Source organism: Fusarium tjaetaba, assembly GCF_013396195.1.
Source record: "Fusarium tjaetaba strain NRRL 66243 chromosome Unknown NRRL66243_c0000404, whole genome shotgun sequence".
Taxonomy (NCBI): domain Eukaryota; kingdom Fungi; phylum Ascomycota; class Sordariomycetes; order Hypocreales; family Nectriaceae; genus Fusarium; species Fusarium tjaetaba.
In genome coordinates this window covers 1-23,023 of record NW_023501600.1, presented here as the reverse complement: position 1 = coordinate 23,023, position 23,023 = coordinate 1, and the positions used below count along the sequence as shown (strand labels likewise).

Genomic DNA, 23,023 nt, shown 5'->3' with positions numbered 1-23,023 from the left:
TTTCCAATGCCGGAACCGCTGTTGAGAATTTGCTTTTTGATAACTGACGACTTTTCCCAGACGATGCCGATCACCAAAAGCTACTTATCCATGCACTATGGATGAAGGCGGCCTATAAGGTTAAGCTTTAGGCTGCAAACACAGATAATGAATGACAACACGATATTTTACTCATGCACAGTTCCTAGATTCTCGGACCTTCTGAGTTCACTTTACTGTTGATAGTGCACACGCTAGAGAAGGCCAACGGGCTCGAGGCTCCGGTGGAGCAGCACGGGGCGTCCCATCGGGAAGAACCCTTTGGCGCCTGCACTCCACAAATGTCAATTGATGAAAAACGTTAGGCCAGTTGGTCTCAGGGCTGGCTAGGTCCTGAGAAGCGAAAGAGGTGGCAGGAAAAGCGAAAGTGAGGCATTGAGACCAGAATAGACGAGGGCTGGGAATACGAATACTGGTGCAGGCAGGCATTGCTCTTGTGGCGCAGGCTTGATCGCGATCTTCAGCCAATTGATTTGATCAACAGGCATGGCAGAGAGTCAGCACTGCAGGAAAGAGATGGCAGCAAAGGTTTCGTGGCTGATGACGGTGATGATGTGAGCCGAGCTGGTCAAACAGGTACAGGCACACTCTTCCAACTCAATGGTAGGCTGTTAGAGAAGAAATGGTGTAATGACGACAATGTTTGAGCTAAATCGATGGGATCGAGGCACACTTTCGAGACACGGCACGGCACGTCACGTTCAGGCACAGTTCGACCTCATAGCAAGTTGAAAGCTCAATACTGGTCATAAGCCAGACCCAAAAGCAAGTCTTCGTTTCAGAAAAAATGCATTGCTCACCAGCCTCCATCTGTGCGTGCCGCGCTTGGGCATTGAGGACCACCATGGAGGCCATATCCCGCGGGCAGCAGGTCGTTCACAGGGTCTTTTCTGAAATAGAATTCATGATCCCTTCAACCTCAGCCACCATCGGAGGTCCCTTCAAAGGGTCGGGCTGGGAACTGAGTGAACGGACCCGTCAGAGATCTTAGGCACTGGCTTACTCGCATCATCTATCATCTGTGCATTCGGTTGCTCAAGTGACAAACGTGTCGCGCAGGGAACTCCTGGGCATACATAGCCTTGGGTCGTGACAGCGCATAGCCGGTTACGAAGCGACGCGCCAGCTAGAGCTTTGATTGATTGAATGAGCGACTGGGTTGAGAATGCAGGGACAATCGCATCAGAGTTCACCCCGCCTGCTCTCGTCGAGAAAATTAAGGCCTAATGTTGATTGATAACTACCGTTACCTATGTGCTTGGCCAGTATAACCGGCTGCATGATTCAAGGCTGGTGTGCAATCGTCTGCCAACGGCTCTAAAGACTTGCCGCGTTTCAAGCCGCGGCATTGATAACGAGACCAACACCGAGGGAGGCATCCAATCTACCGTTCACTGCGTGAGACAATCAAAAAGCAACGAGAGGGGAAATGGAGGGGGAACATCAATGGGGATGACAATCATTCACGACCGCTGCACTGCGTTGCGAGATGGATCGACGCCTAGGTCGTCCAGTCTGTTGGGGCCTGGGTCAGGATAACCTTTCCTTCGAGAAGGTCTGCTAGACTATTCCACAACACCGGTGAACCCGGAAATGCTACCGTACGGTACCATCGTGACAAGCTCGCCTATAAATTTGTTGCAGGCAATCTCCGTTCCCCGGGCGTGTGTCCTTTGCATTGGGTCGATCCTGCAGCATCGTGACAGACAGACGAGGCCAGGATCGGAAAACGTGCCCCGAGTAGGAATTAGCAATGCACGGTGCAATCGTGGATATGGGCACAGAAGAAGATTGGCTTCCACGAGTGCGAATCTTGGTGTAGCCCAGGGGTTTCAAACAATGGGGATGAATGAATGGAGTGAAGTGGTACCTGAGCGTTTGGTACCTGCAGCAGCTTTCTGGAAAGTACCGAATGGAAGGGCCACTCACCCACAATTAGGCATGAAAAAGAACCCATACGGACTACACTGTACCTGGCAGGCGGATTGTTTGGTAATTAACGGCGGCCAGTCTGTTGAGTTACGGTCCGGCGGCTGGCCCCTGGCAGACGGCCCCACACCCCGGACGTTGGCTCGAGGATTGGTGGGATGGGATGGATCAGCATGATAGTGAGAAAAGAAGCACCCAATCTTGCTCGCGAAAGGATCAATCTCGCATGGATAATGGAATTCTCGAGTCTTTTTGGACCCTTGATCGAACATTTCTCGGCATACTGAACGCTCTCTGATCTTATGCCAGCCAGACAATAGATCGGGGCTACCCTGATGTTAGTGACATCCTCTGATATGTGATATCGATATCTTGGATGACGTTACGACCACTGAACAAACTTGCTTACACCTTGATCAGGCACGATGACACCATGTGTATCGATCACAATGCACAAGCAGAGGCAGCGAGAGGGGTTTCGACTTTCCAAGAACCACTTTAGGGCTCACAAGTTGAGCAGAACAGAACCTTCAGCTCTAACGGCTAAAAACCCGGGTGGCGTCTTATGCCCAGTTATGCCCAGAATGGCGCTGCATAATCCGCACTACCAACGGACTTGTACACGTGTGTGACAAGGGTCTGTACGTTTCGGAAAAAGCTGTTCCTTGTTTCCATCACATCAACCTCTTGAAGCTGCATTGCTTACCCTCTTGTCACGGCTTCAGCAAGAGCCCTTTGTCATTCCCAAGCGTGTTAAAGTGATTCCCCAGCGTGTTTCGTCACTTCAACAGTCATAATGCCCCTCGTCGATATTCCCCTCTCCTATCCCCTCCCCCTTTTCTTTTTGCCCTCCAGGCCCCTGTGAGCATTAATCCCAGGGCACGTCCCAGCGGAAGGAAAAACACCCAAGGCTAGGCTGGATGTTTGATTAATGCCCCCCGGCTGTTGGACGACGGCCTCCCGCACGTACCAATTACTCGTAGCCCACGAGGGCCCTGAGGTAGGAACCTAAGGTTTGGGGATGAACGAGGGGCAAAGCCCAGCGGCCATTTCATGCGACCCCGAGACAGTAGACAGTGCCAGGACTCGAGAGGGCCTTCTGCAGGCTCTTGCGGCTGGAATTTGACAAGAGCGCCACTTGAGTAGTTAGAGATTAGGTATGAACCTGGATGCTCGATACGAGTTGAAGGTTCTTGCAGCAGGAAAGACTTGCTTGACTGCGCCATTCATCTGAACTATTGATAGATAAATATGTTGCGGTTGTACAACGGCCAATCTTCAATATGCAGCCCAGGGAGCTGTGGCGCGAGGCCACGAGAATCGACCGAGGCTGAGGCGGCAGAGCGAGCGCGTGTACGGATAGCGAGTAAGAAAACGCGTCTGCTCCAAAACGCACGCGTCTGGCGTTTTAACCGTGTGCCAATTTCACCATTTTGCTTGGCTCATTGAACGCCAAATTACAGCCTGCCTGTGGGGAAGCACAGCATTGTGATACCAATAAATTGTTCACCCACGCACGCCGTTAGTTAATCTTTGTTGGCATGGGAGCGGTCCTGGGTGACAAGACAGGCTGGATTGCTCATCTCCCAGGGCCTATCAATCGTGATCTGCTGCCGCGGTTGGTAACGTCTTTGGGGACCTTTGGGTTACTATCACAAAATTGCGACAATTTGCAGCTCGGAGAGCCATGCCCCAAAAAAGAAATAAAACACGGGAAAACATTGAACGGTCCCGCCGCGCCACGAGATTGAGGTTGGGCTTGGACACTAGGATGCTCATCGCTTTGATCCCCGTGATTGTGACTGAAGTGACTATGATTATGATAGCACCTCAGGCACGAAAAAGTTCCCAGTCAAGGACTCAGGGTCGGCAAACAAATGGTCGATGTCTGCGACGCCGTCATCGCCGGTGCAAAATCCAATCCTGGAAAGCTCCTAGGGGGGCCAGGGGAGCTTCCCCCGGTGGCCCTAGGTCGTTTCTTGTGGTTTCGTTCGTCCCCAATTGTTCTGTCATCCATTTTCTTCAGTGCTAGCGAGGTTACGAGAGTCGTTTCCATTTATCTGGGACCGCCTTAGACTGACTGACTGGCCCTTATTTCCAAGACCAAGGTCCAAGAACAAGAGCCGACTGGATTGCGACTGACTGGGCTTCAGGATGAAAGGACTAAGCCGCCCGTGATCTCTGTAGTGTCATATCATTCGCCCGTCTGCGACTTTTCACGCCGGACATTCTAGCCCATACCAGTGGGCAGCCAGAGTTGAGAGGGCCACACGACACCATGAAAAAGACACCCTAAGTTTCGTTTGGTGTGCTCTTCTGACTCTTCTGACCCTCCCTAGGATTAGGAAGTCTTCAAATGATCCATTTCCCAGAACCTTGCACACCCATTGGATCTTGTGCGGTTGCTCTTGGATCCTGGTTTCATTCTTCGCTTGTCTACGATAGTTTGACAAGTTATCCTGAGATTGGGAATTTCGCGTGTCGCTGTCTCCGATCTGATAATCTCATGAGATGGGTTTCTTCCTCCCTTTGCCCATCGATTTGCAAAAACAGCATGCTTATGCTTATTTCTGCATGGGATGGATGTGAATCAGTACTCTGACTTGCAGCTTGAGATCAGCACGAAATGAGGTACCGGTACCACCAGGGCGCCTTGACTCGAACTAAGTTCATAAGGCTTCGTTAGCAGGTCACTCTCCAGAGCTCCAGAGGGACTCCCGTGTGCCGGCAGCCCAGTCTGCTCCCGCTGCCGTGGGCCTTTTCTCAGTGCGGGCTCTCGCACTCACAGTGCTCGCCGTCAGGTCTCTTTCAAGGCTGCCTGGGGTGCCTAAGTGCCCTGACCGGAGCACGGGTACGTACCCGGATCTTGGCGAATAAAGCCTGAACTGAAAGTGTCGCTGTTGAGCTGGGTTTTCCATTTCTTCGACAGGGGCGCATTTAGAGTGGAGAAAAGAGAGACTGGTGATGGCGTACAGTGATATGCATTGGCCCAAGTCTACAGTTGGCTGGTGATATGGATACCTTTTCTCCCAGCCACCTTTCTACAGCGGCCAAGGTTCCTGCAAGGTCCCGCCTGCAGCTCGCAAGTACTTGGACTTGACCTCCTTTCCCGTTGGCGAACCCTGGACAGAGCAAAGTCTCCATTGCTTCTTTTTCCACGGCTTCGCTGCACTCCACTCACTTTGGCTGTTGACGGATACCACGACACGCCCACCTCTTTTGGCCTCTGGCTGTCCCTGCTCACGCCCCCTTCTCGTCTCACCTGTCGACGCCTCTGGTGCTGTACTGACTCTGGCTTTGGTCCCTTTGGGCTTTTCTGGGGGGAACTTGCTTACTTCAGTATAGGTTGGTCGATGTTCGCTCTATCATGTCTGTCTCCCTGGATTTGAACCACGTCAGGGCTCACCCCATGTTCAGCTCACCTGCATTTCTCTTCTCTCTCTTTTCTTCTTCTTCCCCTCTTCTGACACATTCAATAATGACAATGACAATAAACAACATCTATTGACATCGCCCAACAATCGCTGAATCAATAACCACCCCGGTCATTATTCAAGCATCCTTCGCATTAATCACACTAAGAGGTCGAGCGGGAAACTCTTCGCTGGGGCCTCTCTTTTGGGGAGCAGAGCAGAGCAGAGCAACTGGGTTACCTTACCTTAACGTATTCGCTAGTGGCCTGAGGATCCTGCCCCGATCGGCAGGTTCAGTTCAGTCCAGTTCAGTCAGGTTCACCCCAATTCAAGCCACTCCCCCCCTGGCTCGTGGCCCTTGGCCCTTGTCAAGAGCTTTCTCTCGCTCTCCTTTTCGTTAATATCGACCCTATCCACTTCTGCAATCACCCTCACTCAAGTCACTCCTTTTGCTCTTCTGGAACCTGGACCCTCTCGCGAGATCTCATCTCTTTTGATTGACGTTTATTCTCGTCCATCGTCGTCTCGATTGATTCTAAACACTTACATCCCGTCCCCTCTTTCTCGACCTCCCATTGTTCAGTTCCATTCACTCATCTACAACTTCGTTACCTTTACCGCCGCCACATCCACTCCATCCGATCAACAGTGCTACTGCTACTACTACCGCGAGTGATTGCTTCAGGGACCAATATTGCTATATACAATTGCACACGCTCGCTGCCGCACACTCACACCCACCCACCGTCAGGTCCCACGCTCGTTCGCCGCCGTTTTCCAAAACCAACTTTTCCGATCTGAATGCTCCGGTAAAACGATTTCTAGCTCTTCGAGAGAGCTTCTTGTTTTTGGATCCGATTAGGTATATTCACTTGGCTGCCGTCCAATTCGGGGACCCTCCGAATAACATTCGTACCCCAGGACCCCAACTCATTCGCGTGTCACACTGCATCCGAAATAGAGACCCTCCATCACAACCGACATGATGACTGTACAAAACGATTTGACCCATCGGGGTGTTTCTGGTCAACAGCTTGCCCTCGAGGATCGCTTTGAAGTACTGAAGGAGATTGGCGATGGAAGCTTTGGCAGTGTCGTTTTGGGTAGAGTTCGAACGGCTGGTGCCAACGTTGCTCGCCGAGGTACAGTGGTAAGTCAATACGATGTGCACCCTCTTGTGTGACAGCTCCCGTAACCATTTCTGCAGGTCGCTATCAAGACAATGAAGAAGAGCTTCGAGTCGCTAGCACCTTGTTTGGAACTCCGCGAGGTCGTCTTCCTTCGCACCCTCCCTCAACATCCTCACCTTGTTCCCGCTCTCGACATCTTCTTGGACCCCTACACCAAGAAACTCCATATCGCCATGGAGTACATGGAGGGAAACCTCTACCAACTGATGAAGGCTCGCGACCACAAGTGTCTCGACAACGCCAGTGTCAAGAGCATTCTTTTCCAGATCATGCAAGGTCTCGAACACATTCACTCTCACCACTTCTTCCACCGCGACATCAAGCCCGAAAACATTCTCGTCACTACCTCTGGTCACAATGAATCTGGCAACACCTTCCGCCGATACTCAGCTCTCGTTACTCCCCCTTCAACACCACCCACATACACTGTTAAGATTGCCGATTTCGGTCTCGCCCGAGAGACACACTCAAAGCTCCCCTACACTACTTACGTATCAACAAGATGGTACCGTGCTCCCGAGGTTCTTCTACGAGCGGGAGAATACTCTGCCCCCGTCGATATCTGGGCTGTTGGTGCCATGGCTGTCGAGATTGCTACATTGAAGCCCTTGTTTCCCGGTGGAAACGAGGTGGATCAAGTTTGGCGAGTTTGTGAGATTATGGGCAGCCCTGGTAACTGGTACAACAAGTCCGGTAACCGCGTCGGCGGAGGAGATTGGCGTGAGGGGACCAGACTCGCTGGCAAGCTTGGCTTCTCATTCCCCAAGATGGCACCCCATGCTATGGACACCATTCTGCAAACACCCCAATGGCCGACCTCCTTGAGCCAGTTCGTCACTTGGTGCTTAATGTGGGACCCCAAGAACCGCCCAACATCATCGCAGGCTCTTGCCCACGAGTACTTTGCTGATGCCGTTGATCCTATGCGACCCAAGTCTTCTGCTTCGCGAATCCTTGGACGCAAGCAGTCCGACCTCAGCCGAAGCAGCAAGGAGGCTGCTACCACCACACCCACCTCTGTGAAGCAATCTTGGTTCCGCAAGTCTCTCATCGGACGTTCTGAGAGCACCGACCTGGCTACCATGCAGGCCCAAACAAAGGATACCACTGCTCCCAGACCCGCACCTGTACATGCTTCATCGGCTGTTGAGGCATCTACCGCCAAGGTTCGCCCTGCTGCCGGAAAGAGGACCACTTGGACCAATGGCCCATCCAACGTAGCGCCCATGCCAATTCTTCCCACTGCGCGACCGATCTCGCCGATCCCTGATGCTGTAAATGCCCGCGCCAACAACACATACGACGACTCTTACGCTAATGGACATGGCCAGGGGAAGACCAAGAAACTTGGCCGACAGCTCTCTGTCGCTTCAAGCACAAACAACTACACAGAAATGCATCGGCAACAGGCCGAAAGGGCACTCAATGGGAATTCTGGCCTCGCCTCCCCTCCGAGTGGACAGAAGGAGAGCTTCTTTTCACATCTCAGAAAGCGTGCGCGGCGGTTCTCGGGACGACATCAGACCCCCGTCTCACCCGCCTATGACGACGACCTGGAGGCCCAGGTTGGATGTGGCCCTTGGGCTAGCAACCGGTCGTCCATGGTTATTGACCAATCGCAACAACAGGCTCCCATTCCTAAATCCGAGGTCTACGAATCCCTGGACAAGGCCCTCCGAGATGTTCAGAACAACCTCGATTCGCGACCTCCCGTTCCGCCCAGTCACCAGATCTCGCCTACCAGCACCCTCAAGCGACATCACTCGCTTCCTCAACACCAAGCCCGGTCAGTAGACAACCTGATCGGTGCTGCTCGAGGTGGACCCATCTCTAGCCGGACAAGGAGGGCCCAAGCGACACATGGCGTGCATCAATATGAGGCTCCTGATGAGGAAGAGGAGCTTCTAGACGAGGCTTTGACTTCCACTCAACGGGCCGTCAGGCGCATGGAGCAGAACCAGGATAAGCCTCTTCGACAGTCGGCTAGCAACATTGGGCTGATGAACCCGTATCCTACGCCGTCACCCTCAGCCAACGGTAATCAGGTCCTGTTTGCCGATGGCCACGAGGCTGTTACCCCCAGGCCACTTGATCTCAACAAGAAGACTGATAACCAGTACAAGTGGCCCACGCCACCATATGAGGAAAGCGAGTGGGCAGCATCAGCAGCCGCTAGCATCTGGGCTGCTGGCAGTCGCTTCTAAGTGTTTCGTCTTGACATACTGTTACGATTACGTCCAGTGGCGCCGAAAAAGTTATTGATATCGACTCGCATGGTCATGGTGTTTGGGTGTTTGGGTTGAGATATGCGACCCTTTTCTGATCTTTTTATCATTGTTGTAACGTGGGCGGTCCGTTTGATTTTTGGGCATACTGGCTTGACTATACATACTTTATTCCTCCCTTCGATTCATCACTCAACATTTTCACCAAATACCCGGCCGCAGTGTTATGCCGCCTTCTGCACATTATTATTACTATTACCTCTTCGCCATCTCTCACTTTTTGAACCGTTTGCTCTTCTTCGTTTTTATACCTTGAGTATCAAATACCCCTATAGACCACAGGCGAGCGCAGCCGCAGCAATCTGCTTGAAGCAATACCACACACATACCACTCAATCAATTTCTTTCCTTTGTCTCACTACTATATAAGAAAGGTGGAAAGGAGTCTGAGGTGCTTGGGCTGAATATGACCGGCCATTTTCTTTGTCATATTCTTGGGTTATCTTTGCTTGAATGGACCAAAAAAGGGTCAAACAGGACACCTCCCCAGGAGATGGACAGAGTGACGGCCATACTTGGCCATCGTTTGCTTATTTGAAGCATGTAAAAAAAGTCAGCGAGCATTTCATTATTCCCCACCTTTTCAGTCAATGCATTGAGAGACTGTCGAATCAATAGATGGAGTCTTTCGCCGGCCAGGATGCCAGACAAAGCAGTTTGCAATTTTATGATCAAAGTATATAATTTTACGCGCCCCGGCAACAGGAGAAGGGATGCCTTGGTATGAGGAGGGAACCATGGGGTTAATCAACAAAATATCAAAACAATTACTGTTTCATGTGCTCTATGCTATTTCTGCTTGGACTGCCCAATGGCCTATGTGAACTAAGCATCGTGGGCTTGATGGAGAATGTTGGCGGTCTCGTTAATTCGACAAGAAAGTTTCTGCCTCCCTTTAGCAGTGGGGGATCAAGTCAGAATAATGAGGCAACATTTGTGGAAAGCGGGGAGGCAGCCAAATTAGAGATTGAAAGACAGGAGATGAGGTGGCTTGAGGAGTGACATGCACGGTATTATTTGCACAATATTAAGCTGGGATGGGAATAAGCAAATCTCTTAGACTTTTGCAATATTACTATGGTTCACACGAGTGACTGTTGGGGCGTCATTATTGCGAGCCACAATGTGATCAATGACATTGAGTTTAGTGAGATGAGTCTGAAAGAGTTCTTGTTCAAACAATTGAACAATGTAACTCAAGCGAGAGATGAGTTGAATTGAATTGAGATGGTGAGAGGCCATGGATGAAGTGATCATTCATAGTCACGTGCCCAGCTAGAACGAATATCACGACGCTTGCCTTAGGCAGCACTCACCTGTCCTGGTAAGCCAAGCCAAGAACTGACGACGAGCGGTGACTATTACGAAACGGAGACGATCTCTGTGTCTCTTTAAAACGTGTCAAACGCTATTTTTGTTCTTGGGGGTCGTTGGCGACTTTTATTCAGTGTTTGTTCCTGAGCCCTACGTAACGATAGACGTTTCACGCTGAGCGACCATCGAATCAACTGATTCATATTGGACGGACTTTGAGAAAGCCGAGAACTTTGCGACGATCTTACCAGTGGATAATCTAAACATCTCACCAACTTGGATTATCTCATTTTCTCTAAAATATCGTTTCTTTTTGATCGCTCAGCATCAATCATTAAAGACGAGGCTGGACTGGATCATCTCACGCGGGGGAGGGATAAATTCGGTGTTGGCTGAAGGATTCATGGACTAATGGATGAGCATTTAACTGAGAAACCTGGACCTCTATCACTATCAGTATCACTATCAATCAGCCCATCATGAGTCTCAATCTGCCAATGCGACCTAGCACAAGCAGCCAGCGGAACCGGGACAGTCGTAATAATTACTTCAACAGTTATACCCCCCCAAGCTCCACGGAGGCTATCAATGGGCCTGTTAGAGAATTAGTGAGGGAGCAGACGCCTCTGAATGATCGCTTGATTGTGGGTGTTGATTTTGGAACTACCTTTTCAGGGTGAGTACCTCAAGCTTAGAGAGAATATGAAGCTAATGTTTGTAGTGTTGCTGCCGTATACACTTCTACCCCTGATGATATAGAAATCATCAAGACTTGGCCTGGCGGCAATGGTATTACATCGGACAAAGTCCCAACTGAGATTGCCTATGACTTTCCTCCCAATGCACCGCAAGGCACTGAACCGACAGTAAAATGGGGTTTCCAGTTCAAGCCAGAGGAGTCACGTCTTCGCTGCATCAAGCTCTTTCTAGACCGATCTCAAAAACTCCCCTTCTACGTCAGCCCGCTCGACACAGCCGCACAGCTCAAGCGCTTCAACAAAAATGTCGTCGACGCCGTGAGTGACTACTTGACTCAGATTTACAAACATACCATGGATACGCTCACACGTAGGTACGGCGAGTCGTTCATGGCGTCGACAAAAGTTGAGTTTGTACTCACTTGCCCGGCTGTTTGGAGCGATGCTGCAAAGAACACTACGCTGCAGGCTGCTGAGAGAGCGGGTATGGGGTTGAGGTCCGAAATTCAGATGATCAGTGAGCCTGAGGCTGCGGCTGTGTATACGCTCAAGGCGATCCAGCCGAATCATCTGAATGTGGGTGATAATTTTATTGTTTGTGATGCTGGAGGTGGTACTGTTGAGTAAGTTTAGCAGCCCTTTCACCTAGCGTGGTACTGACAATGTGCAGTTTGATCGCGTATAAAATTATCTCGCTCAAGCCGCTCCGTGTAGAAGAGTCTGCGGTTGGAACAGGAGGGCTGTGTGGAAGTGCTTTCTTGAATTATCGATTTGAAGAGCATGTTAGAGGCCGTCTCGGTCAGACTAGGTTTGATGAGATGAAGGCTAAGAAAGGCAAGACATGGCAAATGGGTCTTCGATACTTTGAAGAGTTTGTGAAACGGAATTTCAATGAGGATGAGCATCAGGAAGTCAATGTCCCGTATGTATACCCGAATACCTACTTGGTTCTCGCTAACCTCCCTAGCTTCCCCGGCCTTCCCGATGACGAAGATGCTGGGCTGGACTCAGGCTTCCTCGTCATGACGGCAGAACAAGTCAAGGACATCTTCGAGCCTGTAGTCAAAGAGGTCTGTGACCTTGTCCAGGGCCAAGTCACAGGCCTTCGCTCCAAAGGAGGCATTGTCTCCGGCATCGTGTTAGTCGGAGGTTTTGGCCAGAGTGATTACCTATATCGTCGGCTCAAGAACCACTTCACAAGCGCTGCTCCGCCGCCGTACAGCGAGAGGCCTACGCACGCCAATGCCAATTCCACACAGGAAGCGGGCTCCATCGAAGTGATGCAGCCAGTGTATGCTTGGACGGCGGTTGTGCGAGGTGCTGTCTTGCGAGGACTGGAAGGCAACATGGTTATTTCTCGCAAGTCGAGAATGCACTATGGTACATCGTATGCTACTGTGTATGACGAGGATAAGCATTCGGTCAGTGAACGATACTGGTCTCCCTTATGGGAACGCTGGATGGTCTCCGACCGGATGCAATGGCATATTGCCAAGGTACGTCTCCTACTTTCATGAACTCTTTCCCAACTTCTAACACATAATAGGGCGAGGCTCTATCACCACTCGCACCCATCGCATTCCACTACACACGCAACTTCCGCCCCGGTCAATCCCTCATCGTCACCGACGATCTCATAGCATGTGACGCGGACGAACCACCTGCAGCATACACTCGCGACCTGATCCACGTGTGTACCCTCACAACAGACCTCAACGCCGTTCCAAGGAGTTTATTTACGAGATTAACGACGACGAGAGGCGTTGAGTTTGATAATTTAGATTTCACACTGGAAATGAGGGTCGAGAGTGCGGGCTTGGGATTTGAGTTGAAGGTTGATGGGGTCAGGTATGGAAGGGTCGAGGCTGAGTTTCACTAGGGCCTTTGATTTAGCGGAGTTATTCGCGAGATATGGGTTAGAAAATGTGCATATATATCTATTGACTAAGTTGATCTTGGTTCTTATCTGTGTTCCATTGGATGAAGTGGCAATTCGTGAGATCGTAAATTTGGCCCAGTGACTGGATTCTTAGTTTCTCGCTCACCTTTGGTTGGCTCAAGCCACTGAATACTATAACGACTCTACCTCGGGCTTGTTCTCAAGCTTGGCATTGTTTGATAGTCGACCTTTCCCTTTGTTCGCCTCGAGACTCGACTTGCATAAGGCTTGGTTTATAATAGACGACCGCAAACACGCACGAACACCATGTTCTCCATTGCTCTTACACTTCCAAACTCCTGAACAGATACCATGGATTGACAGCCCAGCAACGACTGCGCAATATGAATATCTCATACCATACCTATAAAAGGACGGCACATCACCTTTACCTTGGAATCACAGACTAAACAATACAGCTCCAAATACGTTTCAAGACAACATCTAATATTTAATATTTTAATACACCCAAGGTAAGTAAGCACTCAAGATGAGCTCATATCTAAGCTTCCAATGGCCCAACCCCCAGGGCGTCTGCTGCTACCGCTCCTTCGACAACCCCAACGACCACTCCATCATCGCCATTAAAGTCCCCTGGCTTCAATGGCCCAACGACCCGCTCGAGGATGTCCATTCACCCTGGTGGGTAATTCAAGATAAATCTCTCGCAGCTGTTAGGCTCTGGAAGAAGATTCTTCACGAGAGGCTTTCGAGTGAGACGTATCATAAGCATATGAAGATCAGTAGTATCGTTCTTATGAATGAACAACTTAGACTGACTATAGATGATTTGGGGGATGGAGATGATCACCTGAAGTTGTTCTATGGCTTTGCCGCTGATGAGATTGCAAAGATGAAAGAGGTCAAGGGGTTGGATCTTGGGAAGGATGTTGTGAAGTGGGTTGGGAATGGGAGAGATGCTGTTCCTGTTTTCAGGAGGGTTAGGACGAGAAGTACAGATCTTGTCTAAGAGGGTAAGTATAATTATAGTTTTGGGATACGATGCCTGTAGTGGCGAGGATATTCAGAGCCCAGTCGTTTCAATCAATACAGTAATAACGCCAACTTCATTCAAGACTTTTCATTGTGAGGAAATGACTAGTTCCGCCATAACTCATAATACATAGTTATTCATCAACAATTTCGGTCTGACATGGTGCAGTAATGCCAGAAGGAACATGAGAACTCATTTTTGTCGAGGGTGATAGACGCTCTTCTGACTGATACCAGCAACGTTATTTACTCCTCAGGACTTTGAGACACCGTCAGGGAGCAAGAAAATATAGAACTTTAGAAGAGGTTATCAAAATAAATTCAGTAAAGGCTACCCTCAATTTAGACTAAATTGCCTAAGCTTTTGTTATCACTTAAGATAAAGGTCTCAAGTTTGTTTTTACCTCTGTCTAGTACTATAATTAGTATAAGGCATAATTTCAGTCGTTTATTAATTGAAATCTTTTATATATTTTGATGATCTCCAATACGTCACTTCAAGATAGATGGCTTGTTCTTCCACTTTTCAAGGTGGGGCACAGACATCAACAATTCTTCAACCCTCACTCTTTCACTCATTCAATCTCAATATGGCTTCATCAGAGCATGCGTCTGCCCTATTAAAATGGGCGCGTTCTCAAGGCGCAAGTATCAATCCTTCAGTCGAAGTCGTTCACTTGCCCGAAACAGGCCTCTCGTTCCGCGCAACAGCCCCTACAGCGCCCTCTGACACAATCGTCAGCATCCCCTCGTCTCTCACGCTCTCATATCTCAACACTCTTCCTGGCCGAGATGACCCAAAGCCTTTTACCGCGGGGTTCTTGGCACAAACGCCGCCGCATGTCATTGGTCGTTTTGTTCTCATCAAGCACTTTCTACTAAAGGGAGAGTCTTTCTGGGCGCCATATATACAGGCTTTACCACAGCCTGAGGATCATGATTCTTGGTCTCTTCCGCCATTTTGGCCAGACGAGGATGCCGAGTTGTTTGAAGGGACGAATATCGGGGTTGGAGTTACTGGCATAAGAGCCAATGTGAAGAGAGAATTCAAGACGGCGCATGATCTTTTGACTGCTGAGTCGTGGGAGCCTGACATTCTCAAACAATTCACATTGACTTTGTATCAATGGGCGTACAGTATCTTCTCAAGTAGAAGTTTCCGCCCGAGTCTTGTTCTTGGGCCAGAGGATCAGCAACGTCTTCCCGAAGGTGTCAAGCTAGACGACTTTTCTGTTCTCATGCCTCTATTTGATGTAGGAAATCATGATATGACTACCAAAGTGGAATGGGTACGCAATGAAAGGATTAATGGCTGTAGTCTCCAGGTTGAGAAAGCGTATCAGGCTGGGGAGCAGGTCTTCAACAACTACAGCATGAAGACAAATGCTGAGCTACTGCTGGGATATGGGTTCATGCTCCCTGAGACGGAGGAGTTGCACAACGACTATGTTCATGTGCGGAAACGTCAGCCTGCAAAGGGTGAGGCCACAGAGGAGTATTATATCTCTCTACGACCCATCCGAGACCCCAGCTCCCTCCTTGCACGCTCAAAACAAACCGTCCAGCTCAGTGGTTCAGCCCCTATCCTCGGAGCTTTCCAACATGTCCAGCACGACATGGTCTGGGACATATTCTGCACGCTCGCGCCACCAGAACAACGCTCGACACTTATCAGCGAAGGCTCAGAGCAGGAGCAGCAAGAGAAGTTCTTCAGCGGACAAGTCAGTGAAGACGGGCGAATGTTCCTTCAGCAGACTGCGGCCATCATCCAGCACAAGGTCATGCAGGAGCTGGAAAGGTTGCTTGAGACGGACGTGGAGGTTGTGGGCGGAGGTGACTTGACGAGGAATCAGCAGTTGGCGTTGGATTATAGAGCGAGGTGTAGAAGAGTGCTTGAGAATACACTCGAGGCTATGAATATGGAGGAGTTGTTTGGTGAGGATGACGAAGGGGACGAATAGATGATGAGAGGTGATGGTTGATGGGCCGCTCTATTACAGAGCTGAAGCTATGACTTTGACTTGATAGAGACTTCAAGATATAGATCAGGATAGATCCGTGGTCATAGAAAGGATTAGGCAAATTAAAAGGATGTTTTGGTTTGCTAAGATTTCTCGTTTGAAAATACATACAAACAAACAGTTGTGGTAGATTGTGCTCCATTCACATTGGCCAACTTGTCCAGTCAGAATCAGATGCATCTCCACTCTCATCAGCTCTTTACCTTAATCTCATTGCAACATCTACAACATCAAGATCAATCAAGCATTCAGCGCATCTCGTATATTAACAGAGGGGTCTTTACAAGACTTACTCGATTCACGACACCCCCGCCATCATGACAGGCCTCAACCTGCTCGATCTCATCACTACCATTGACAAGTACGTCCTCTCCCTCATCACAAAACTCACAGAATACCAACGACTTAAGTGCTCCTCTGGATTTCGCAACATATCACGCCTCTTACTACCGTCTCTTTCTCTCTCCTGACCCTCGCCCCCATGGCTTCATCCTCCCCGCCACAGTATCTCTATTGCCATGGCCCACATCCTTCGCCATCGACCATAACAACCGCACCGTCACATTGAGTGAACCTCCATCTGGCTCAACACTTACAGAGCACGCAAATGCTGCGTTTCAAGAAGCTGTCGATAAAGCCATTGACGATGATCTGTTTCCTATTCTGCACAAGGAACACAGTGAGTACTTTCGCATAGTCGGCGCGAGGGAGTTCGTGCAGGTGGAGAGGTTTGCTGCTCCGTTGTTTGGCATTGCGACGAGGGGCGCTCATTTGACGGGGTATGTACGCGATGATGGTGGTAAGATAAAGATTTGGGTTGCGAGACGGAGCCGTCACCTCTTCAGCTACCCTGGTCTGCTGGACAGTACTGTCGCTGGTGGTATCAAGGCCAGTGATACACCACTTGCATGTATCAAAGCCGAATCTACCGAAGAAGCCTGTCTCCCGCCCGATCTCGTCTCGTCGAGCGTTGAATCAGCGGGAGCGATAACACTGGCGAACATCAACCAGCAGTCAAAGCTATTCCACTCAGATATCATCTACGTCTTCGATCTAGAAATGCCGAAGGATGTTATTCCTCGACCGGGAGACGATGAAGTGGAGGAGTTTGTGCTCATGGATTGTCAGGAAGTGATAGAGCGCATGTTGGCGGGACAGTTTAAGCCGAATGTGTGTCCTGTCATGATCGACTTCTTGATCAGGAAGGGGTTCATCACGAAAGAGAACGAGAGTGACTTTGAGGAGATTCAGAGGAGGTTAAGGAGAGAGATCCCTGTGCCGATGCAGTCTGATGTGTAGTGGGTGCAACTTGGAGATGTTGTATTGTGAAACAGATTCATTAAAGAGCCCCTTGAGCTTATGTTAGGCTTCGTGATTTAGGCTCTAGGTCCTAAGGTTTCTTTGCCCTTGTGTGTAGCCAGGTGATCAGTGTGTCTTGTCACAGTCTTCTAATTGCAATAGTTTCACATAAGTTGAGGCCACAAGCGAGTGGTTTCGCCGCAGTATTGAATCATCGCAGGTAACGAATATCAAAAAATACAATGCCTTTGTGTGCACAAACCAACCCCAATTCATTGCCCTTCTCAAGAATATCACATCGTTTTCCCTAGTATGGTTTCCCAGTGTTAGTCACCAAATTCTCTCAGGCCTATCTGTCCAGGGTAGTCAAACTCTCAGCACCAATATCACACTGTTTGCTGTTTTGGCGAGGCGAGGTTCCTTCCCGAACAGTACTCCTCCCTCCCCCATCAGCCCACCAAAAAAGTCCACCTTACTCCCCCCAAATTTCTACCAGTAAAACGAAAAAAACCTACCAGCGACAAACCCGTCAACGACGAATACTGCATTTCACGATGTGATACTGGGACAAGTAGCTCCTCGTACTTGTGAGTAATTATGGCGATATACGTCCGGTTGTTATCGTATTGGTACGTACTTTCTCCTCTTTGTCTGCTGACCTTCCTTCAACCCCGCCTTGCCACATCAGACGGGGACTCTGCTTCACGCCGACAGAAGCAAAGCACTTGTTTGATATGCGCTGATGGCCATTTCCCTCTGCATTATGCTCGTAAGTACGAGACTATAATGTCTGCTATTATAGCTTGTCTCCAGATTCGGCCTGACTTGCACCGTTTTGAGATCTTTTCGTATTGGCACATCTCTTCACTATCATGGCATTCCCCCACGGCGTTCAGTCCATCACTGACATCTTCCCTTCCACATCACAACCCTCTATGATTCACTCACACTCCTCCAACTACATGCTTTCCTTTCTTCTACTGTGGTTTCATATACTCTCGTGTATTTCTCGTTCAAAGTCGATACCCTTGACGCCGCGGAAGCATCACCAAGCTCGGCTACCTTACACCAAAGACCAACACAACAACACTCCACTTCTGCACCACGGCTGAGTTTATAATTGTGAACTCAACCACAAAAACCTTTCTTGCGAAATGCCACGTTGTCATGCCAAAACAATCGCTTCAGAAGTCCGAGGTCATTGCAGCCATGTCGTGAGTCGCATTCAAAGACACAGACAGCTTCGCCATCAGAACACCCGGAAATGCTCCCCGAAAATGGGTTGTGCCACTCACTATAACATGGCTTCCGAACGACATCAAGAGATCGATCGATCGACCTCTACGGAGTACGCGCCAGACAAACACTCAATCAACGTCGAGTCGTTCGAGTTTCCCAGCCAAGCGCCTAGCAGAAATCAATCATATCTGTTCAAACATGTACATCACAGTACGCGACAAAATGGGATAACAAAGTTTTTTTATCGATATGGTTACATCTAAAGCCACAAACCACCGACAAGCGGCTCAGATGCCCGCTGCCATCCAACTTCACCTTGGCGCATAGTACCAAGCAACCATGCGTTATCGATCCTCCTCAGTCAGGGTATCTCCCCAAAACTATGCATGGTCTTGCCCCCACCAATCCTCAGCAAGCCACATCGTTGCTTTCCCGCACCAGAAAGCCAGCTATTATCATATCACCCTATGTCTCTCTGCGCCAGGTACTCCCTGTTGATCCCAAATGTCCATATTCGCTAAGAACTATGACGACGTCTTCATTATCGATTCATCAGGCTTGGTTATGTCTGCCTCATCCGAGGCGGCAGGCTCGAGTATTGTTCAAGCACACCGCGTCGCCCCTTTGAGCAAGCATGACACCTGGTGTAGCCATGCGGCTGGGTATAATGGTGGCTGATGCTCTCCGGTCGACGAAACATCCAAGCTCCCAAAAAGTCATGCAACTCATACAATCCATCTCTCAGCCCGGCGCCACCTCTACTCCTCCTCCGAGTCCGATTCATCACTAGACTCGGCCGTAGGTGTGGGGGCCTGCAACACAGGTTGGTTCTCGCCAGGCTCCTGACCCGGCCTGTACAGGTTGCTGAGATCACGAAGCTGCGCAATTCGTTCCTCCTGTTCACGGGCACTCATGGGCTTGTTCTTTTTGGGCTTCGCCGATGTCGATGATGCCTTCGTATGCTTAGGCGGCGCTGCCCGGCTCACTTCTGGAGAAGATGGCACGTTATTGTCCTTCCCGAACCCAGGCAGCACTTTCTTACAGAGTTCCCAGAGTTTGAGCAGAGCTTCATTGCTCAGCTGGTCGATATCTAGCTCAAGCTCTCCGTCGGTATTCTCCTACAGGGTCGTTAGCACGTTGTCAATATCACGGGCGATATTGGTGAACTTACATTTTGGCCAGTGTCACGCTTGATGATATCGATAGCGCGGTCAAGCTGTGCACCATCAAGATCATTGATAGCAGAAGCAATGGCGTCCTTGTCCGCCGCGGTGAGAGTCTTCTTCGCAGCTTTCTTGGTGCCACTAGGCTTCTTTGCATTTGCCACACTTCCGCTGGGTTTGCGGGGGGCAGATCCACTGGGCTTAGGCTTGCTCGGCTTACTGGCCTTCTTCGAGGGTTTTTCCGGATGCTTTGAGCGGTGCGCACTGAGAGTCTGTTTCGCCTTCAGAAGACTTTCTTGTACGAGGTTAACGATGCTCTTCTGCATTGCGACCATGCTCTCATTAGGCGAATCCCCACATAGAAGCTCGGTCAGCTTCTCGCTTTCCTCCCTCAGCTTCTTCTCCAGGTCTCGCACTTCCTTGCTGTGGTCTGCAGTTGGAGGAGCTGTTATCTCTTCGCCATCGCCATCGGCCTCCTCGTCCTCATCTTCCTCGTCGCTACCGTGGGAAGCAGCAGGAGCATGAGCCTTGGCGTGTCTTGCTAACCAGCTGTCCTTATCCTTCATCAAACTGTTGTAGTAGTCCTCCAATTGGGAAGCTACATATGACACGGTATTCCCTTGGTCAACACTGCCATTGAAGGTATAACAATTGGAAAAGATCAGCCGCACGTTCTTGTCAAAGTCCTTGATGTTGTTGATGTCGCCACTCTTGAGCATACGAGCCACCTTTCCCAGGTCCATGGGCTTCTTGATGATGGAATAGTAATGAGGGATGTTGAGTCCTTCAGCATCAACTGGCTCCATGAACCAGTTGTTGATGGCGTGGTTCTTGGGGGACATCAAATCGTTCAATACCTCTTCAGAAAACTGCAGCTCAGGCTTAAGCTTCTTTCGCGAAGGCTTCGTGGTATAGTCAATGTCCTTTGATTTGGGAGCACGGACGGTTCGTTTCGGACGATCACCCTCAGTGGCAGATGAGGCACGGCGCAGTTCGGTAGCTGCAGTATTGGCTTCTTGAGATCCAAGCCGCGGCTTTGACGACACGCTTTCGGCGGCGGGACTAGCGCCAGGCCCAACGGATGGCTTCCGAGCCATAGAATCGCCGAGAGAGCTGATACGCGACTCGCGGGGAGGCTTGGGCTTGGGGACCTGCTTGGGCTTGACTGCCTCTTCTTGTGGGATGGTGGCAACTTCTTCCCAGATACTTCGAATGGCATTGAACGCAGCACCCGTAACCTCATGGAGGGTTCCATTGAAGTTGCGGGTGTTGTCGTACATGAGAACCAGGGCATCCTGAAAATCACCGACCGTAACATAAGCACCATTAATATCACGAAGGGTCCGGTCAATCTCGGAAAGGTCCATAGGTTTCTCGATCTTAGCCAAATAACTCTCAGCGAGTGAAGGCCACATCTTGGGGACTGAGTCTTTGAAATGGCCACCAGCCTTTGTCTTCTTCACACGTCCTAGCACTTTGCGGAACTCGCGTCGTTGAAAAGGGGTGAGCGTTTGGTTCTTGAAATCGGCCTCATTCCACCTGGTAAGACCAGCGAAGCGAGAGACCTCCTTCTCGGGGGCAGACTCAGCAGAGTCCGGTTCAGTCTTGGAGACAGTGGATGTGACGTCGGCGGGTTCTTCAGATTTGGGCTCGGTCTTGGCACGCTTTGGTGCAGGCTCGTCTGTGGCATCATCCTCACGTTCGCGGGCTACCTTGGAGCTAACGGAAGTGTCACCAACGGGAGCATCCTGCATCGAGACCTCGGTGGAAGGTTTAGGGGCATCCTCTTCCTTCGTATCGATAGCCAGCTGAGATAGGCTGGTAGGTTGGACTTCAGCCTCCGAGGAGGGAGCCGCAGTATCGTTGGAAGAAGCGGGAGCCTTGTCGTTTGTTCCCTCAGTCTTTTCGGGAGTATCTACAGGCTTGTCTGCCATATCGACGTCCTTGGACTCTTTTGGGGTCGCATCTTCAGCGGGCTTCTCATCTCCGGGCTTCTCCACAGGCGCAACGTCTGTCATATCGACGTCCTCCTCTGTAGCCTTAGAGTCCTCCGTAGCCTTGGGCTCCTCCACAGGTTTGGCGTCACCAGTCTCTTTCGTCTGATCACCTTCGGTCTTTTGATCGTTCTTTTCGTCCGCCGAAGGCTCTTGAGAGGGCTTCTTCTCATCGCTCGCCTCTGCCATCTCTATGTCCTTGTTGACACCATTCTCGACGGGATGATCGTCTGCTTTATTGCCATTGGCAGGCGCAGATTCAGGTGTGTCCTTTGGCTTTTCAGGTGTCGCATGCCTGATAAACATGTCAGAGTGCTGAGAAACAATGTGCGCGTTTGCGCCATGCATCACAGCCGTATGGCACGCGACGGCACAGGCAAAAAAGCGCGCCATCAGAACTGAGGGGCAACTTACCCGTTGACTTCGGACTTTTGTTCCTTTTCTACTGTGGCATCGCGCGAAGTATTCTCGTTTGTGGGAGCGGTCGCATCGGGGTTTGGTGAAGCCATAATGGCTGTTCGCGATAAAGGCGCGTCAATACAGGTCTAGCTTAGTTGACTCGTCGCGACATGAAATAACGATGCGCACGTGAAAACGATGAGTCGAGGATTATCGCGAGTCGACGTGGTGTTGATGCGCGATGGAGATTGAGAAGTGGATACGTAGGAATGGAGGCGCGTCGCGCAGTTGCGAAATTGGATTAGAAGGCGGGGGGTCGCGATCTTATATTGGTAGCTCCTCTGAATTCTGGCAGCCTAGCGGCAAAAAGGTAGGTGTAGGTAGGCGGAGTCGATGGCAATAGCTCGTAGCCTGTGAGAGGCAAGAGCAAGGTAGGTCGAGGTGGGAGAAAAAAAAGAGGAGTAGAGCCGAAGCAATGACGCTGACAATGGAAATCGAACAGCTGATTTCGCGACGGAGTCTTTGTTGCGCGTGAGGGTGCAGGTGCAGGTGCAGCGCAAGTGTAGTGCAGTGCAGTGTAGCGTAGCGCAGCGGAGCAGTAAGTACAATACAAGGTAGAGTACGTAAAACGGAAAGAGAAGAAAGAAGAAGGCCAGAAATTGGAGAAATAAAAAAATGACTAATCAAAAGACGAAACAGTTTAAGCAATTCAGAGAAGACTCTCGAATCACAAAACCTATTATTGATTATGGTGTGAAAGTGAATAAATGCGATGGATTGAAAGAAGTGATTGTACCTATTAAAGGTCAATCAATATTGATTGATTTGATTGGGGGAAGGCGGTGGTGATTTTTGGTGGTGATCGCCGGCTTCGAGAACAATAAGAACTGGAAGGAGCTCTTATCGTGATCGGGCGCGGAAGGTGCTTTTTGTGCTTTGCCGTTAACTGAAAAGGTGCAGGGTGGTTGCCAAGAGGGGAGGAACTCTGAGTGGCCAGTTGCGGTCGCAGTTCAGTTTTTTGCCAGTGAGAGAGAGCAATAGCGTTGGGCTGCTCAGCGCTGTGCCGTGCTTGTTTTTTGCTGGCCGGGAACCGGAAGAGGGAGGGGGG

The 23,023-nt window shown here is 50.1% G+C and overlaps 6 protein-coding genes across 6 annotated transcripts; 5 read left to right on the top strand and 1 right to left on the bottom strand.

Annotated features, from left to right (window-relative positions):
- Positions 1 to 6,366: 6,366 nt before the first annotated feature.
- On the top strand, positions 6,367 to 8,775 carry FTJAE_13356 (CMGC RCK MAK kinase; the record flags this gene model as incomplete). The annotated part of the gene is made up of 2 exons (XM_037346492.1): positions 6,367 to 6,531; positions 6,589 to 8,775. 2 exons carry the CDS (start codon positions 6,367 to 6,369, stop codon positions 8,773 to 8,775), a joined length of 2,352 nt encoding a protein of 783 aa, XP_037199616.1.
- Positions 8,776 to 10,649: 1,874 nt separating this feature from the next.
- On the top strand, positions 10,650 to 12,747 carry FTJAE_13355 (hsp70; the record flags this gene model as incomplete). Its single annotated transcript, XM_037346491.1, has 4 exons — positions 10,650 to 10,846; positions 10,892 to 11,491; positions 11,539 to 12,364; positions 12,415 to 12,747. The coding sequence occupies 4 exons, from the start codon at positions 10,650 to 10,652 to the stop codon at positions 12,745 to 12,747; spliced, it is 1,956 nt and encodes a 651-aa protein (XP_037199615.1).
- Positions 12,748 to 13,297: 550 nt separating this feature from the next.
- On the top strand, positions 13,298 to 13,777 carry FTJAE_13354 (uncharacterized protein; the record flags this gene model as incomplete). Its single annotated transcript, XM_037346490.1, has 1 exon — positions 13,298 to 13,777. One exon carries the CDS (start codon positions 13,298 to 13,300, stop codon positions 13,775 to 13,777), a length of 480 nt encoding a protein of 159 aa, XP_037199614.1.
- A 613-nt stretch (positions 13,778 to 14,390) lies between these two features.
- FTJAE_13353 (uncharacterized protein) lies at positions 14,391 to 15,761 on the top strand (the record flags this gene model as incomplete). Its single annotated transcript, XM_037346489.1, has 1 exon — positions 14,391 to 15,761. One exon carries the CDS (start codon positions 14,391 to 14,393, stop codon positions 15,759 to 15,761), a length of 1,371 nt encoding a protein of 456 aa, XP_037199613.1.
- A 377-nt stretch (positions 15,762 to 16,138) lies between these two features.
- FTJAE_13352 (thiamine pyrophosphokinase) lies at positions 16,139 to 17,120 on the top strand (the record flags this gene model as incomplete). Its single annotated transcript, XM_037346488.1, has 2 exons — positions 16,139 to 16,182; positions 16,232 to 17,120. 2 exons carry the CDS (start codon positions 16,139 to 16,141, stop codon positions 17,118 to 17,120), a joined length of 933 nt encoding a protein of 310 aa, XP_037199612.1.
- Positions 17,121 to 19,117: 1,997 nt separating this feature from the next.
- FTJAE_13351 (bromodomain protein) lies at positions 19,118 to 22,025 on the bottom strand (the record flags this gene model as incomplete). Its single annotated transcript, XM_037346487.1, has 3 exons — positions 19,118 to 19,477; positions 19,531 to 21,811; positions 21,931 to 22,025. 3 exons carry the CDS (start codon positions 22,023 to 22,025, stop codon positions 19,118 to 19,120), a joined length of 2,736 nt encoding a protein of 911 aa, XP_037199611.1.
- Positions 22,026 to 23,023: the final 998 nt, after the last annotated feature.